This window comes from Dipodomys spectabilis, unplaced genomic scaffold (assembly GCF_019054845.1).
Source record: "Dipodomys spectabilis isolate Male_0828 unplaced genomic scaffold, ASM1905484v1 ptg000492l, whole genome shotgun sequence".
Classification (NCBI taxonomy): domain Eukaryota; kingdom Metazoa; phylum Chordata; class Mammalia; order Rodentia; family Heteromyidae; genus Dipodomys; species Dipodomys spectabilis.
In genome coordinates, this window is record NW_024871169.1 from 1,211,024 (window position 1) to 1,226,597 (window position 15,574).

The 15,574-nt window shown below is 48.8% G+C and overlaps 2 protein-coding genes across 3 annotated transcripts; both read right to left on the reverse strand.

Annotated features, from left to right (window-relative positions):
• Positions 1 to 226: 226 nt before the first annotated feature.
• Positions 227 to 3,528, reverse strand: Praf2 (PRA1 domain family member 2). The gene is made up of 3 exons (XM_042669227.1): positions 3,300 to 3,528; positions 1,472 to 1,689; positions 227 to 1,053 (listed from the first exon to the last, which is right to left on the reverse strand). The coding sequence occupies exons 1-3, from the start codon at positions 3,476 to 3,478 to the stop codon at positions 914 to 916; spliced, it is 537 nt and encodes a 178-aa protein (XP_042525161.1). The 5' UTR covers positions 3,479 to 3,528; the 3' UTR covers positions 227 to 913.
• A 403-nt stretch (positions 3,529 to 3,931) lies between these two features.
• On the reverse strand, positions 3,932 to 9,971 carry Wdr45 (WD repeat domain 45). Of its 2 annotated transcripts, none has more exons than XM_042669267.1 (11): positions 9,616 to 9,971; positions 8,184 to 8,353; positions 8,000 to 8,074; positions 7,813 to 7,917; positions 6,249 to 6,354; positions 6,040 to 6,134; positions 5,579 to 5,658; positions 5,265 to 5,473; positions 5,084 to 5,185; positions 4,855 to 5,000; positions 3,932 to 4,392 (listed from the first exon to the last, which is right to left on the reverse strand). In XM_042669267.1, exons 2-11 carry the CDS (start codon positions 8,254 to 8,256, stop codon positions 4,283 to 4,285), a joined length of 1,101 nt encoding a protein of 366 aa, XP_042525201.1. In that variant the 5' UTR covers positions 8,257 to 8,353; positions 9,616 to 9,971; the 3' UTR covers positions 3,932 to 4,282. The 2 variants fall into 2 exon arrangements, with proteins under 2 accessions (XP_042525201.1, XP_042525202.1); XM_042669268.1 differs by having other exon boundaries at positions 9,625 to 9,754.
• Positions 9,972 to 15,574: the final 5,603 nt, after the last annotated feature.

Consider the following 15,574-nt stretch of genomic DNA (forward strand, 5'->3'; position numbering starts at 1 on the left):
CGTATTCATTAGTGCCAGAGATTGAACTCAGAGCCTGCTAGACAAGTGATTTACCACTGAGCTATACCTCCAGCCCTCTTCCTGTGTTTCAATGCTGACCCAGAGGTAACAGGTTTGATTAATGGTCTATACACTTGGCAGAACCCAGTCATGTATAATCTAGCAGAACTGAAAAGCAGGCTACTGATCTTTGAAAGGTGCAATGACTTCACCACAGAGGCCAAACTGGCTGAAGAAATGCAACACTTTATTGTTGCAGCAACACTGATAAATGTGCCCCATTCCCAGCTGGGGCTATCCCTGGCCCTTGGTCCTAGACATTGTGGAACACAGGAAGAAAGAGCAAAATCTCTAAGCAGAGATAGAGGAAGGCTTCTAGGACTGATGAGGTTTAGGGGTCACCTGGGACCAAGGGTTCAACAAGGTCAGGATACCTCAGTTCACCCAGCTGAGGACACTTGGGACTTGGGTTTAAGATTCTGTTATGTTCACTTGGGTTCTAAACTGGGGTAGGGTCTGGAAAAGCCTTAGTCCAGGTTTAAGATTTGAGAATGCCCTGCTTGGGCTTCAGCTTTGGGGTTAAACATGGAAGACTAATTAGAGTCCCAGATTTGGTTAAGGGAGTATCACTGTTTTCACCATTTGTGATTTGCCATGGATACTCTAATCTCAAACTAATTTGGGAGCTGGATATACGTAGCTCTGGGTCACAAATTCAGGGTTGGGGAAGACTCTGGTCCCTAGGTAATAGGGGTTTGGGTATGAAGGACATCTTTGTTTTGGAGTGGGATGTCCTGTTTTCTAACTAACAAGGGGCTCTAGGCTCCTATTTTAAAGAATGGGAAAGGGCTCAGTTTCGGATATGGGTTGGGGGGTGGGAGCTGCTCAGTTCCTGGATCCAGACACCAGGCACCTAGGATCCAGCCTCCTGCTCTTGTCCCAACGCCTCAAGTAGCAATCCCATTGGTGTCCGCTTGAGACCAATGCTTTCAATCTTGTTCTCAATCTTGTTTTTAAGGTTGCGCAGGCGCAGAGAGGCATGCACCAGGATCACTGTGGGCAATATCAAGAGAAGTAGGATCAGTGGAATGGAGCCTTACCTTGCTGCTAGTTGGGGGCCCACAAAAAGGAATTGGTGTAAAGATAGGTCAAAAGAGTGGTGAGTGCCCAGGATACCAGTCCTGAGAGTGTGACCCAGTAATTTGTTCTGCAAATGGGACATGGTCAGGAAAGATGACCAATAGCCTAGGCCAGTTTAAAGGCACATAACACTAGATCTGAAAAGCTGGTAATAATAGGAGTGTCCCCAGAAAGAGGGAGTGAAGCCTAAGAAGACACTTTTAAGGGAGGCTTGCTTGTGCTCCTGGGTTTCCAACCTCCCTCTCAGCTCAGGAACCCCAGCATAGGGTGAGCCTAGCTTCTTGAAACTTGTGCTGACCATTTATCCAACTATTAAGTAGTAGAGACTCACGAAGCACTGGCCCGGCGATGCTGAGCAGGAAGGTGCAAGCGCCTCCTACAGCCGAGAGAACAAGGAAGCCTACAGCAAGCACTGCAGCCAGGCAGCCGGCTGGGTGACTGCGACGGCAGCGGCGCACGGCAATGCGGGTCTCAGCAGCCCACACCAGCACACCCAGAGACACAAGGATTATCAGCGCACTCAGGAGTGTGTACAGAGGACGCAAGTACCTGTGGGAACAAAGGAACGAAGCTAGCCTCACCATCCAGCAGATCCTGGGCCCCAAGAATTTTGGAACCTTGTCTCTGGATCCTCCAGCCTGGCAAATTCTCACCCACCCTTGCCAAGGACAGGCCCTATCCTCCAGTGGTTTATATGGACTCTCATTTCTTCCATACCAGTCCTATAATTCCATCTTCCTGAGGTCTCTATCCCAGGTCCTCTCATCCCACTTAAACATTGTAGGCTCCCAATACTTCTCTTTTCCCTTTTTTTTTTTTTAATGCCAGTCCTGGGGCTTGAACTCAGGGCCTGGGCACTGTCCCTGAGCTTCTTTGGCGCAAGGCTAGTGCTCTACCACTTAAGCAAACAGTTCCACTTCTGGCTTTTCCTGAGTCATTTGAGATAGGAGTCTTTTTTTTTGTCTTTTCTTTTTTGGTACTGGGGCTTGAACCCAGGATGTTGCACTTTCTAGGCAAGCGCTTTGCCACTGAGCTACATCCCAGCCCGAGATAGGAGTCTTATGACTCAGTCAGCCCAGGCTGGCTTTGAACCACGACCCTCAGCTCTGAGCTTCCTGAGGCTGTTTTTTTCTTCCTATTCTATATGAGCAGGACTCCTCCAGTATCCTCTCCTTATTCCAATGTCCCCCACTTGGGCCAAACTCCTACAGATCCCTCAGCCAGGCCTTCAGTTAACACATATTTCCCACCTCCCAGGTCCAGGCACATTCCTCCCTCCCTTGCATAGTTTCTAAGCTCCCCCTCTAGGCTTTCCATCCTCTTTTTTTTTCTTAGTGTATGCTGGTCCTGAGGCTTCAACTTAGGTCCTGGACGCTGTTCCTGAGCTTCTTTTGCTCAAGACTAGTGCTCTATCACTTGAGTGGCAGCTCTATTACTGGTTTTTTGGTGGTTAATGGGAGATGAGTCTCACTTTCCTGCCCAGGCTTTGAATTGTGATCCCCAGATCTCAGCCTCCTGAGGAGATAGAATTACAGGTATGTGCCACCGGCACCAGGCTTCCATTCCACTCTTCCAGCCCTGCCCATGGTGCCTCCTACAGATCCTTCATCTATCTCTGGTCTTAGGCTTCTCAACCCAGGTCATTCCTCTGGGTCCAAGTTCCCCAAAAGGAACCTGCTCCAAGCATGTTCAATCATAGCCCATCTTCCCTCTAACACCAGATTCTCCACAACCCCACCTTCCAAAGCCCTTCAAATTTACATTTTCATCCCTGTCACTGTCCTCAATTCTCCATAGCTGCCTTAATCTGACCCTAAGATTAGGGTCAGATCACCTCATCTCCTAGGTATTCTCAGGATCTTACATCGAGATCCAACCTCCCAGCTCACTTTCCCCTTCAGTCTCACACTTTTCTCCAACCTACCCAGGTTTCCCTTCCCACAATCTCCTCCTCTCCCTCCCCTTCCCTCTGCCACCCCAACGCCGGCACTTCCAACAAACCAAGATCTGTCTCTTTCAAGTCCCTCGGACCCTCTATTCCTTTCAAACTCACCCTTCTTGGCCTAGCATTTTTCTTAGGTTCCCATTTCTGGACCCGTGACCACCCTCCATGCCCTGCTGGCGTCCCCAGCTAATCAATCGCTACCTCCCTCCCTCACCCAGCCAGAGCGAGGCCGATGCCAAAGCAGAGAAGGTAGTTGGTTTGGTAGTAGAGGAGATTGTTGATGACACGGTGGCACCATCGCTGAGGGTCGCGTAGATCCGGAGCCGCCAGACGCGCTGACCCCAAAATAAAGTCGTCTAAGGCTCGCAACGGTGGCAGCCGCACCTCCGACATCCTGCGGGTTGCTGGACCAGCCCGAAGGGCAGTCCGGACTACACTACCCATCACACCTCGCGGCACCGCGAAGCATAAAGGGAAATGGAAGCTGGGCGTGACGAACAAAACATGTGCACTGCGCAGGCGCGCCCGCTCACATAACCAGAAAAGCCAATAGCTTGCCATCTAATTTACCACAAACAAGGTCTGCCGGGAAATCAAGCCTTCATGCGGCGAGGGACATTCTGAACTCAAACTTTCGCTGTCTCCGAGCAGATAAACCGCAGGGGACGGTACAGGGCGTTGCTGATGGCCCAAGCATATAGTAGCCAAACAGGCAGAGATTAAGGTAGCCGCGATTGTTGGAAGGACCCGAGCTAGATGTACTTCCTGTTAGGCTCCCCGACCGCCACCCCTCCCTCCCCGGGAAACCCCATGCCCCACCCTTGAGGTCAAGACGTAACTGCCGTAGAGGGCCTTTTATTCAATTCATCACATCATAAATGTCTTCCTGGTAAGCTTTAAAATCCCCAGGTTGGATTAGGGACATTTTCTTTAGGTCCCTGGCAATCTTCTCCAGGCTGGGAGCCCCAGGGATTCTGCTATCTCCCGGGTTCCTAGTCTGGCCCTATGGGCACAGTCATAAAAAAATGCTCTGGGGGAAGTGAGCTATTTATATAGACATAGCTCTGCTTGAGTGGAGGGTGGGCTCAGGCCTCATTAACGTTTGCTGGCTGGTGGCTTCCACAGGACTTTCCCCCATTCCCCAACTCAGGCTCTGAAGTGTGCTATTGCAGGTTCCTAGCACAGCCCCCAGGGTCCTTAAAAGTCATCATCATCACAGATGTCAAGATACACGTCAAAAGCCTCTCTGTTGCAGTTTCCATCAGGAGTGAAGACATACTTGTGGAAGGTCCCATCTACGCAGATGGCTGGGGGAGAAAGAAATGGTAAAAGTTTAAGGGCTGCCAAAGCAGTAATCACAAACCAATTCTCTCACCTGCCCCATGGCCTGGGGACTTTACCCAAGTGCCATATACCCTTTACTGATCCATGATGGAGTTGAGCCACCTCTCTCTACCTTCTGATAGCTCTCAAATTCTTTGTGTGCGTACACCAGCACTAGGGCTTGAACTCAGGGCTTGGGCACTGTCCCTTAGCTTTTCCATTCAAAGTTATTGCTCTACCACTTGAATCACAGTTCCACTTCCAGCAGCTTTTTGCTGGTTAGTTGGACATCCTTTCCTGAGCTGGCTTCAAATTGTGATTCTCAGATCTCAGCCTCCTGAACATAGGAGTGAGCCACCAGCCCCTGGCACCCTCAAATTCTTATAGGTCTAACCTTCACTTTTACCCATTCATTTCCCCCTAACCAAGAGGCTATTCCTACTCACCAATTACAGAGTTGACATTCTTGGAAGTATTGCGACCAAAGGCGCAGATGCAAGCTGACTCAGCAGGCACAATAAAGCTCGCCAGGCTCCATTGAGAGTCCACGTACTGCCCAATCATAGGGCCCACCTTGCCCACACGAGCCAGCCTGCAGGCAGCACTGAGTAAGCCAAGGTATGGTACATGATCAGAGGGTTGGAGATGCCACAGAATGGGGAAGGGAGTACTCACGCAGAGCGGCGGTTGAGGCGGGTATCCTTGAGGGCAAAGATATGGACAGTGCCCTTATCACTGGAAGCACAGAGGAAGGAGGAGTCATGGCTGAAGTTAATGCTGGAAAACAGATCAACAGCGATGCCCATGTGACATGTGATGTGAGGCCACCAGCCCACCACATAGATCCTGTGCTCACCAGTATAGGGTGGCGGGGTCAGTGCCTCGGCGCAGCTCCACCAGTTTCTCCTTGGACTGGGTGTCAAAAAGGCGAATGAGGGTGCCTTTTTGGGAGGCTGAGGCTACAACTGTGCCTGGCTGATTCAGAGACACACAGGCCACATCACTCTGATGGGCATTGATGGTAAATGGAGCAGAGGAAGTGCCAGGCTTTGTGCTTGCCAGGTCCTGGAGTAGGAAAGAACACTTTGGGCTTGAGAGGGGGCTAAGAGTCCTCAGGGAGAGCCAGCCTTGCCACCTTCCTCTCCACCCTTTGCCCACTGGAGGGCGTACCACAAGTTGTAGACTTCCACATTTGTGTCCTGGGAACACTAGCAGTTGCTTCTCCAGGCTGGGGCAGAGATCACAAAGTCCTAGAGTGAGGATGAAGTGGAGGTGAGCAAGTAAAGGGGATGGAGGGCCAGCCAGGGTCTCAGAATGGAGCTAGAGAAAGGCCAGACTTCAACAACCCCCTCTAAAAAGTTGTAGCTCCTAATAAGCTGTTCTGACAGCTTCCCGACACATCCACCTATATCCTCACCAGATGTTTTATGCTCTGTCATCTGGGGCACCCAGGGCAGGGCCAAGGATGGGGAGCAGGAACTGAGGGATGGAATGGACTGAATCTCTTAGCACACTCTGTGCAGGGTGTCTCTCTTCCTGTCTTTTTCCCAGCATGTACCCATTCTTTTCACTCATCTCTGTCCTATACCCAGTCTCCTACCATTACACATGCATATCAAGAGTCCTCTCACCTTTGGGGTTGTCTCGGGTGTCAAACTCAAATAGCTTTCGGGGATTGTCAGGGAAGGAGTATACATAGATGCGGTTCCTCAGCACGATCACGATCCTGCAGGTGTCACATGATACAGGATGGCCATGAAGAGAGAGGGTAGCTGTCCAGGTAAGACTCTCACTTGCTGTTGGGACTCTTCCCCCCCACCCCAGTCTTCCTTAAGCTCACTTGTCATGGCGCATGCGTACAGCCAGCACTGGCTTGGTGAAGGTGAACTCCAGCACCAGCTTGTCCTTGGAGTCCTTGCCCTCCCGGGCATCGTCCCATATCAGCACTGCCGGGCAGGTGGGTAGGTTGGCCAAGGCCAAGGTTTAAGGTGAGGGGCAGCCCTGGTGACTCAGGACCCACCTCTATTCCCCACAGGGCTTCAACTCACTCACCTGGCATTTCTCTAAACATTCAATGTGAGCATTACCCAGAATGAATACTTAAAGACTCAATGTCTGAGAGAATGGGTTCTAGAAAGGCTATCATTTGGAGATGAGACAAGGGTTGAAGGGGCTGAATGTCTGGATAAGGAATTAGTCCATGAACAAATAGATAGATTCATTCCCAGGCCTGGAACTTGCCCCTCAGTAGTTATTTCTGCCTCCAGAGTCCCAGTTATACCCCAGGAGATTTCTAAGAGGAATTCTAGGGCTCTGTGACTCACCTAGGTAACTCTTGCCATGTTGTGGTGGGATCAACAGGCAAACCCCTTAAAAGCAGATGGCACTTGAGGCCCAGGTCAAGGGGGTGTTGGAGAGATGGCTCCAAGATTTGGAAACATATTGGCTGTGTGAGCTTGGATAAGTCACTTACCCTCCCTACCCATTTCCTCATAGGTCCAAATGGGGATAATGAGGGCTGGGGGCATGGCTTAATGGCAGAACATATCCTTAGCATGTGCAATGCCCTGGGTTCCATCCCTAGCACTGCAAAACATAAGGGAGGATGGGATGGTACTTCCTTCCACATGGAGTTAGTGTGAGAAATTACTATATGTAGACTGCTCAGAAAAGTATCTGCTGCACAGTATGTGCTCCATAGTTAAGGAAATGGCATACAAAGGGTACTCAATAAGTGCTCTTGCTTTGTTTTTGTCATTATAGGAACCCAATCCAAGGCCTTGTGCATGTCAGGCAAGTGCTATACCACCTCCAGGCCCATTAACTGTTTTTTGGTGTCCTCTCTCTCTCTGCTGGTCCTGGGGCTCAAAACTCAGGACCTGGACACTGTCCTTGATCCTTTTTTTGCCCAAGGATAGTGCTCTACCACTTGAGCTACAGCTCCACTTCTCACTTTTTGGTGGTTAATTTGAAAATAAAGTGTCTCACAGATTTTCTTCCTGACCTGGCTTCAAACTGTGATCCTCAGATGTTGGCCTCCTAAGTAGCTAGGATTAAAGGCAGGAGCCCCTGGAGGAACCCAGCTCCAATAACTTTTGTTTGTCAGTCCTGGGGCTTGAACTCAGGGCCTGGGGACTGCCCCTGAGCTTCTTTTTGCTCAAGGCTAGCACTCTACCACTTGAGCCACACATAGCGCCACTTGTGCTAGGGTGCCAATGTTTTTTTTTTTTTTTGCATGATAACATAACACTAAGGTGCTAGAGTTATAAGATTTGTGACTTTTCAACTGTGGGCCTCACTGTGGGACTCTGAGGTGCTGACACCTTCATCTGTCAGTGCCTCTGGGTGTTTGTGGGAAGCCAGGAATTCAGGGCATCTGGGCCAAGGACAGGCTGGGCACTTACCTGAGATCTCTGAGAACTTGGGGCTGCCACCACCGCCTACCAGGGCCAGCAAGTTGGAGCGGTGTAGCATCTCTACCAGGCCAATGCTGCCCACCTGTTCATGGTCTGGACAGGGACCAAGGTGTCAGTGGAAGTGCCTAACCATGTCTGGCCCTTCTGCCAACACTGCTTCCCACTCCCAGCTCACCCAGATGCCCCTTCTCCATCAGTGGCTCCACATTGTAGATTCGCACACCTGTTTCCATGGCGCAGCAAAAACAGCCTGGAGATAAAAGGAATCTGACTGCTTTAGACATGCTCAAGGGAGAAGATGGGCCCTTCTTCCCTTCCCCCTTCCCTCCCACAAGAATACCAGTGCAAGCCTCTCTTACTTTGATCTTGGTTAAACCGTAGGCTGGTTACTCCTCGAAGTGGCTGAGACATGTTCCAGAATTGCTGTCGCATACACAAATAGGATACAGTTGAGATGATTTTCCAAGCACTAGAGACTTCTGTCCACAAGTCGCTTTCTCTTTCCGACTCGGCTGACTTCTTTGCCGGTCTGTAAAGAAGACAAAACAATCATGGAGCCAGGTGCTGGTGGCTCATGCCTGTAATCCTAGCTACTCAGGAGGCTGAGATCTAAGGATCACAGTTCAAAGCCAGCCTGGGCAGGAAAACCCATGACACTGCCATCTCCAATTAACCAGCAGAAAACGGGAAATGGTGGTATGGCTCAAAGTGCTAGAGCTCTCGCCTTGGGCTGAAGAACTCAGGGACAGTGCCCAGGTCCAGAGTTCAAGACCCACGACCAAAAAAAACAAAAATCATGGAGGTGTCCTAGAGTCTCTGCTCAAAGTTACCAACACCACCAACTGAATAGCTAGACAAGAACCTCACATTTTCTCACTTGAGTAACCCCAGATCCAGGCCAACAATTAACTGGAACTGCCCCTTCCTGCATCACCTCCTGCTTAGACACCAGCCCTTACTGACTGGTTAGGATGCAATGGGGGAATCTCTCTTCCTTACTCCAAGTCAGTCTTGGCTCCCAAACCTGACATAGCCTGGAACCACTCCCTACCTGTTTGTCATTTTCAAAGCTTCAATCCAGTCTTCAACTTCACTTGCCAGTAAATAGGAAGGAGGTCAAGAACCCCCACCTTCCCGAGACTGCTGTAGCCTGCCACTCACTGCTATCCTCTCCACCAAGCCAAAGACCCCTTCCCAGCCCTTCCAAGAGCCTTCTTCTGTGATGACCCCTCAGGAACTAAAGACCTGACCTACCAGGAACTCTTTTATACAAAATCCCTTAAGTGCATCCCTTCCCACAGGCTAAACCCACTATCACGTAAGCCACTCCCCTACCTTATCTCCTTTAGATTACCACCCCCTCCCCTACACCCTGCCCCAAGGTGCATCTACTCTCTCCTGACCCTTTCTCGGGCTACCCCACCCCACACTCAAGCTAGGAAAAGGCTCCACCTCTCAAACTTGCTACTTTGCTAGTTCACATTCCCTAAGGATTCACATCCTCCCTTCTAACATCATCCCAAGACTGTGCTCGGGTCCAATGCTCATCCTCAAAGAGCCCAAACCTCCCCCTCCAAGACCTCCTGCCAATCTCACTCCAACACAGCCCCACCTTGCAAGACTCAATTTCCACACCTGTGCTCCAAATACCCTCACCACCCCAAAACCCTACCTGGGATGCCTCCTTCTCTTCCAAGACTAATGTTGTTTCCCTTCAATACATCTGCCTCAGATTCTTCATATACCAACCCACCCTCCACAAGACATCCTCTCCCCACGACGCGGACCAACCCCTGGGATCGTGCTCTAGTTGCTTCTCGCCTTTCTCCTTTTGTTCCACGAATCCTCCCCTGAACCCGATCTTTGCTGTCGGTGCCGCCTGCGGCCCGGTTTTCTGACCTCCCGGGCCTTGAAGCCCGGCTCCGGTGTTTACATCAGGTCCTGCTTCCGGAGGAGGGAATTTGTGAACGGAAGTGACTCATCCTGGCCAAAAAATCCTGTCGAGCTTCTTCTATGCCAGGTTGGGGATCTTTGGAGCATCCCAGGTAGCAAGCACGGTTTTCTCTGGAGGGATCCGGGAGCTTCGGAAGCTCTGGCAGCAGGAGTCGGATCCTCGGAAGACCCAGATTGCTTACGGCCCAGGGAGGGGAGGGTGAAGGGAGAGTGCCTTCCTTCTACTGGCGGAAATGGGCCCAGCACTCAATTCTTTAACCCCTGGAGAGCTGGAGGCTAAGGAGTGGATCTTAGAAGTTGGCTTGCTGTGGCCTCAGGTATTTATTGACTTAAGGAGTCTGATTTAGGGCTTGGGCTGAGGATGCCTGGGGCTGGGGCAGACTTAAAATACCTTGAAAGTTCATTTCTGTCGCTTAGTTTTGGAGAAGGTAGGTGGCTGGGACTTTTGCTTTCTTTTTCCCTACTCCACCCCTCAGCTCTTTTATTTACAAAATAAAAACTACTTTTAATGGTAAAAGATTGAAGAGGTTACTGTGGAAACAAGGTCCTGAATTATGAATTTTACTGGAAATATTTTTTAGCTGAACGTTAACTCTCGGCCTGGGCACTGTCCCTGAGCTCTTTTGCTCAAGGTTAGCCCCCTACCACTTTGAGCCATAACTCCACTTCAGGTTCTCTGATGGTTAATTGGAGTCTCAGGGGCTGGCTTTGAACTGTGATCCTCAGATCTCAGCCTCCTTAGTAGCTAGAATTACAGGTGTGAGCCACTAGCACCTGGCTTAAATATTTTGTTTTGTTTTTGCCAGTCCTGGGGCTTGAACTCAGTGCCTGGGCTCTGTCCTTGAGTCTCTCTGTGCTCAAGGCTAGCACACTAACACTTGAGCCACAGTGCCACTTCTGGCTTCTTCTTTTGATGAGGTACAGAGGAATCGAACCCAGGGCTTCATGCATGCTAGGAAAGCACTCTACCACTAAGACACATTCCCAGCCCTAAACTTAAAATTTTTGAATTAGGTGTAGATTTACATATAATTGTAAGAAATGGAGAAACAATTTTTTTTTTGGCCAGTCGTAGGGCTTGAACTTGGCTTGGGCGCTGTCCCTCAGCTCTTCAGCTCAAGGCGAGCGTTCTACCCTTTGAGCCACAGTGCCACTTCCAATTGTTTTTGGTTGGTCGTGAGGGCTGAACTCTGGGCCTGGCCGCTGTCCCTCAGCTCTTCAGCTCAAGGCGAGCGCTCTACCACTTGAGCCACAGTGCCACTCTGGCTTTGTTCTGCTTCTGTGGTGCTGAGAAATTGAACCCAGGGCCTCATGCATGCGAGGCAAGCAAGCACTCTACCACTGAGCCAACTTCCCAGCCCCCAATTTTTTTTGCCAGTCCTGGGGCTTAAACTCAGGGCCTGGGCTCTGTTCCTGAGCTTCTCTGTGCTAGCACTCTAGCACTTTATCCACAACAGCACTTCCAGCCTTTTCTGTTTATGAGGTATTGAGGAATCGAACCCAGGGTTTTGTGCATGCTAAGCAAGCACTCTACCACTAAGCCATATTCCCAGCCCCTGTCTTTGAGATTTCTATTAATCAGATAATAACAATGTTGCCTAACTAGAAATCATGTCTCTGCCCTCTCCTTTCATCTCCCAGCACAAGCCACAGTTTCTTTCTGCATCTCTGGCTACTTTTCCACTTGTATCCAATTTCCAAATATTAAAGTATACTTCAACACGTGGGAATTTCTGTGGCTTGAATATGTCCCCTTAAGTTCATCTGTTGCAAACTGAATTCCCAAATTCACAGACTAATGGTATTTGGAGAAGGGTATGTAGGGAAGTAATTGGGTCATGAAGTCTGTCCTCATAAAAGCATTAAACTATGCTTGAATTATGGGTATTCTCAGGAGTAACTTTGTTGTTGCTAAGGTACTGGCAATCAAAACCAGGCCTTGCAAATTCAAGGCAAGCATTTTCCCACCCAGCTCCATCCATAGTCATCCTCAGTTGGAGTTCTGTCATTCCAGAGTGAAAAGAGGTAGAGCACCAATCTTGAGTGAAAAGGACAAGTAAGAGAGCAAGGGCCAGAGGGCTTGGAATGTGGCTTGGTGGTAGCATACTTGCCCAGCAGGCATGAAGTCCTGGGTTCGATTCTTCTGTACCACATAAACAGAAAATGCCAGAAGTGGTGCTGTGGCTTAAGTGGTAGAGTGCTAGCCTTGAGTATAAGGGCTCAGGGACAGTGTCCAGGCCCTTAGTTCAAGTCCCAGGACTGGCAAAAAAAAAAAAAAAGAGTTCAAGGCCCAGAATTCAATCCCCAACTGCCAGCACAGAGGGAAAAAAAAGAACTTCAGCTGGACCCTGGTGGATCATGCATGTAGTCCTAGCTACTAAGTAGGCTGAGATCAGGATTATGGTTTGAAGCCAGCTTGGACAGGAAAATCAATGAGATTCTTTTCTTTGGTCGGTCATGGGGCTTGAACTCTGGACCTGAGCGCTGTCCCTCAGCTCTTCAGCTCAAGGCTAGCGCTCTACCTCTAGAGCCACAGCACCACTTCTGGTTTTCTAGTGGTTTATTGGAGATAAGAGTCTCATGGACTTTTCTGCCGGGGCTGGCTTTGAACCTCGATCCTCAGATCTCAGCCTCCTGAGTAGCTAGGATTACAAGCTGAGCCACCAGCGCCCGGCAATGAGATTCTTTTATTTATTTATTTATTTAGGTCATGGGGCTTGAACTCAAGGCTTGAGCACTGTCCTAGAGCTTTTTTGCTCAAGACAAGAGCCCTGCCACACTGAGCCACAGCTCCACTTTTGGTTATCTGGTGGTTAATTGGAGGCTAGGAACGTGGCTTAGTGGTAGATTGCTTGCCTAGCATGCATGAAACCCTAAATTCAATCTCAGTACCACATAAACAGAAAAAGCCAGAAGTGGCACTGTGGCTCAAGTGGTACAGCACTAGTTTTTTTTTTTTGGGGTGGGGGTGTCCAGTCGTGGGGCCTGAACTCTGGGCCTGGGCGCTGTCCCTCAGCTCTTCAGCTCAAGGCTAGCGCTCTACCACTTGAGCCACAGTGCCACTTCCGGCTTTTTTCTTTCTGCTTATGTGGTGCTGAGGAATCGAACCCAGGACTTCAGGCATGCAAGGCAAGCGCTCTACCACTGAGCCACCTTCCCAGGCCTAGAGCGCTAGTTTTGAGCAAAAGAAACTCAGGTACATTTTCCAGGCCCTGAGTTCAAGCTCCAGGACTGTCAAGAAAAAGATAGAAAGAAAGAGAGAGAGAGAGAGAGAGAGAGAGAGAGAGAGAGAGAGAGAGAGAGAGAGAGGGAGAGAGAGAGGGAGAGAGAAGCGGGGGCCTTACAAAGTTTTTGATTGGACTAGCCTGGAAACTTGGTCACCCTTATCTCACTTCTTAGGATTTCTATTGTCACTGCACCTGGCTTTAGTATTTGCCTCTTTCTTAGTTTCTGATTTCTCTAGCCTTTCTCTGTATATAAGCCAACTTCTTCTTGGCTCTTTGAAACAATTATTCTGCTTATAGAATGAAGAGTTGCCCAACTGTTGAATTACAAATAAGGCCAATTAAGATTTTTTTTGTACCAGTACTGGGACTTGAATTCAGAGCTTCCAACTCTTGCTTAGGTTTTTTTTTTTTTCCCCAGAAAATTGATGCTGTACTACTTGAGTCAAACTTTCAGCTTTTTGCAGGTTTGTTAGTGATAAAGATTCTCTGCCTGGGCTGACTTCAAACCTGGATCCTTAGTTCTCAGGTGTTTGAGTAGTTATGATAACAGTTGTGAGCCATTGGTGTCTGGTTGCAACTAAGATTCTTTTGTGCCTGTGTGCTGGTCCCAGGGCTTGAACTCAGGACCTGGGCACTCTCCCTTAGTTTCTCTCTCAAAGTTAACTCTCTATCATTTGGGCTACAGTTAAACTTCCTGTGTTATGTTGGTTAACTGGGTATAAGAATCTGCCTAGCTGGGCACTGGTGGCTCACGCCTGTAATACTAGCTACTCAGGAGGCTGAGATCTGAGGATTGCGGATCAAACCCAGCCCAGGCAGGAAAGTCCGTGAAACTCTTATCTCCAATAAATCACCAGAAAACTGGAAGTGGCGCTGTAGCTCAAGTGGTATTGCGCTTGCCTTGAGCTGAAGAACTGAGGGACAAAAAAAACAAAACAATCTGCCTGGGTTGACTTTCAGCCATAATCCTCAGATCTCAGCCTCCTAAGTAGCTAAGATTACAGGTGTGACCCACTGGCTTTTTTTTTCTTTTCAGGAGAGTCTTTTAATAGGAAAACAATCTCGCATGCAACAGCAGCAACACATTGCTCAGAACTAGGCCAGGAGCTGAAGCTTCATTTCTTCACCTTTAGAGGTGACCTGTACATGCCCACAACTACCGTGTGGTCTCGCTCGTAGGGCTCTAGGATCATCTGCTCCTGGGGCTTCATGATCTCCTGCTGTATCTTCTTCACCTCCGAGGTGAACACAGCCTCTGACTAGGTGGTGGACTGGCCCATTAATTTTTAATGACACATCCTAAATAATGAACTGGGAATATAGATCAAGTGACAAAGCACTTGGGTAGTAAGTCCCAGGATTATTACAAGTTCAGTACCATGTATTGAAAGAAAAGTACCTGGGTCCTGAATTCAAGTCCCAGGACCGACACTAAACAAAACAAGGGGCTGAGAATGTGGCTTAGTGATAGAGTGCTTACCTAGCATGCACAAAGCCCTGGGTTCAATTCCTCAGTATCACATAACTAGAGAAAGCTGGAAGTGGCACTGTGACTCAAGTGGTAGAACATTAGCTTGAGCAAAAGAAGCTCAGGGACAGTGCCTATACCTGGAGTTCAAGCCCCAGGACTGGCCAAAAAAAAAAGCAATGAAAAAAAGTATTGCCTCAAGGGGCTGGGAAGGTGGCTCAGTGGTAGAGTGCTTGCCTTGCATGCTCGAGGCCCTGGGTTCGATTCCTCAGCACCACATAAGCAGAAAGAAAAAAGCCGGAAGTGGCACTGTGGCTCAAGTGGTAGAGCGCTAGCCTTGAGCTGAAGAGCTGAGGGACAGCGCCCAGGCCCAGAGTTCAGGCCCCACGACTGGACCTCCCCCCCCAAAAAAAAACAAAAAACCAAAGTGTTCACTACCATTCCTGGTGACTCTAATAAGAATGAGCCACAGGGAATTTAAACATTTTTTAAACTTTTTACTTTTGTATTGTTATTATAAAGGTGATATACAGAGGGGTTACAATTACATAAGTGAAGGAATGATTATATTTCTTTTTTTTTTTTTGCCAGTACTGGGGCTTGAACTCAGGGTCTGGGCACTGTCCCTGAGCTTCTTTTGCTCAAGACTAGCACTCTATACCACTTGAGCCACAGCACCACTTCTAGCTTGTTCTGCTTATGTGGTGCTGAGGAATTGAACCCAGGCTTCATGCATGCAAGGCAAGCACTCCACCACTAAGCCACATTCCCAGCCCATAATTACATTTTTGGGGGGACAGTGTCACCCCTTCCCTCACTCTCTCCCAGTTTTTCCATACTGTCCCCACTCACAAGTTATATAGTTCATTTTCTTTTTTTTAAAATAATTTTTATTGAGATTAAGTGATTAATAAATTTCACAAATTTCACAGTATTGTGACATAGTGATACTTAAATTCACAAACATATTTTAACTTTCACAGGCAAATTATAATGGTCATTATAATGGTCTCTAATGTTTGTGAATTCTATGAGCTTTGACAATACAATTATTTCTTCCACATCAGGTGATATGTATATTTCTTTCCATTTCTTAGTATTA

Bases quoted from the DNA above. Each gene is read 5' to 3' on its own strand.
- Praf2 (XM_042669227.1), bottom strand. From the start codon at position 3,478: ATGTCGGAGGTGCGGCTGCCACCGTTGCGAGCCTTAGACGACTTTATT. The intron at 1,690-3,299 runs GTGAGGGAGGGA...TTGTTCCCACAG, and splicing joins ATCGGCCTCGCTCTGGCTGG to GTACTTGCGTCCTCTGTACA. The intron at 1,054-1,471 runs GTGAGTCTCTAC...TATTGCCCACAG, and splicing joins CATCGCCGGGCCAGTGCTTC to TGATCCTGGTGCATGCCTCT.
- Wdr45 (XM_042669267.1), bottom strand. From the start codon at position 8,256: ATGCGACAGCAATTCTGGAACATGTCTCAGCCACTTCGAGGAGTAACC. The intron at 5,001-5,083 runs GTGAGTACTCCC...TGCTGCCTGCAG, and splicing joins CGCCTCAACCGCCGCTCTGC to GCTGGCTCGTGTGGGCAAGG. The intron at 4,393-4,854 runs GTGAGTAGGAAT...TTTCTCCCCCAG, and splicing joins GAATGTCAACTCTGTAATTG to CCATCTGCGTAGATGGGACC.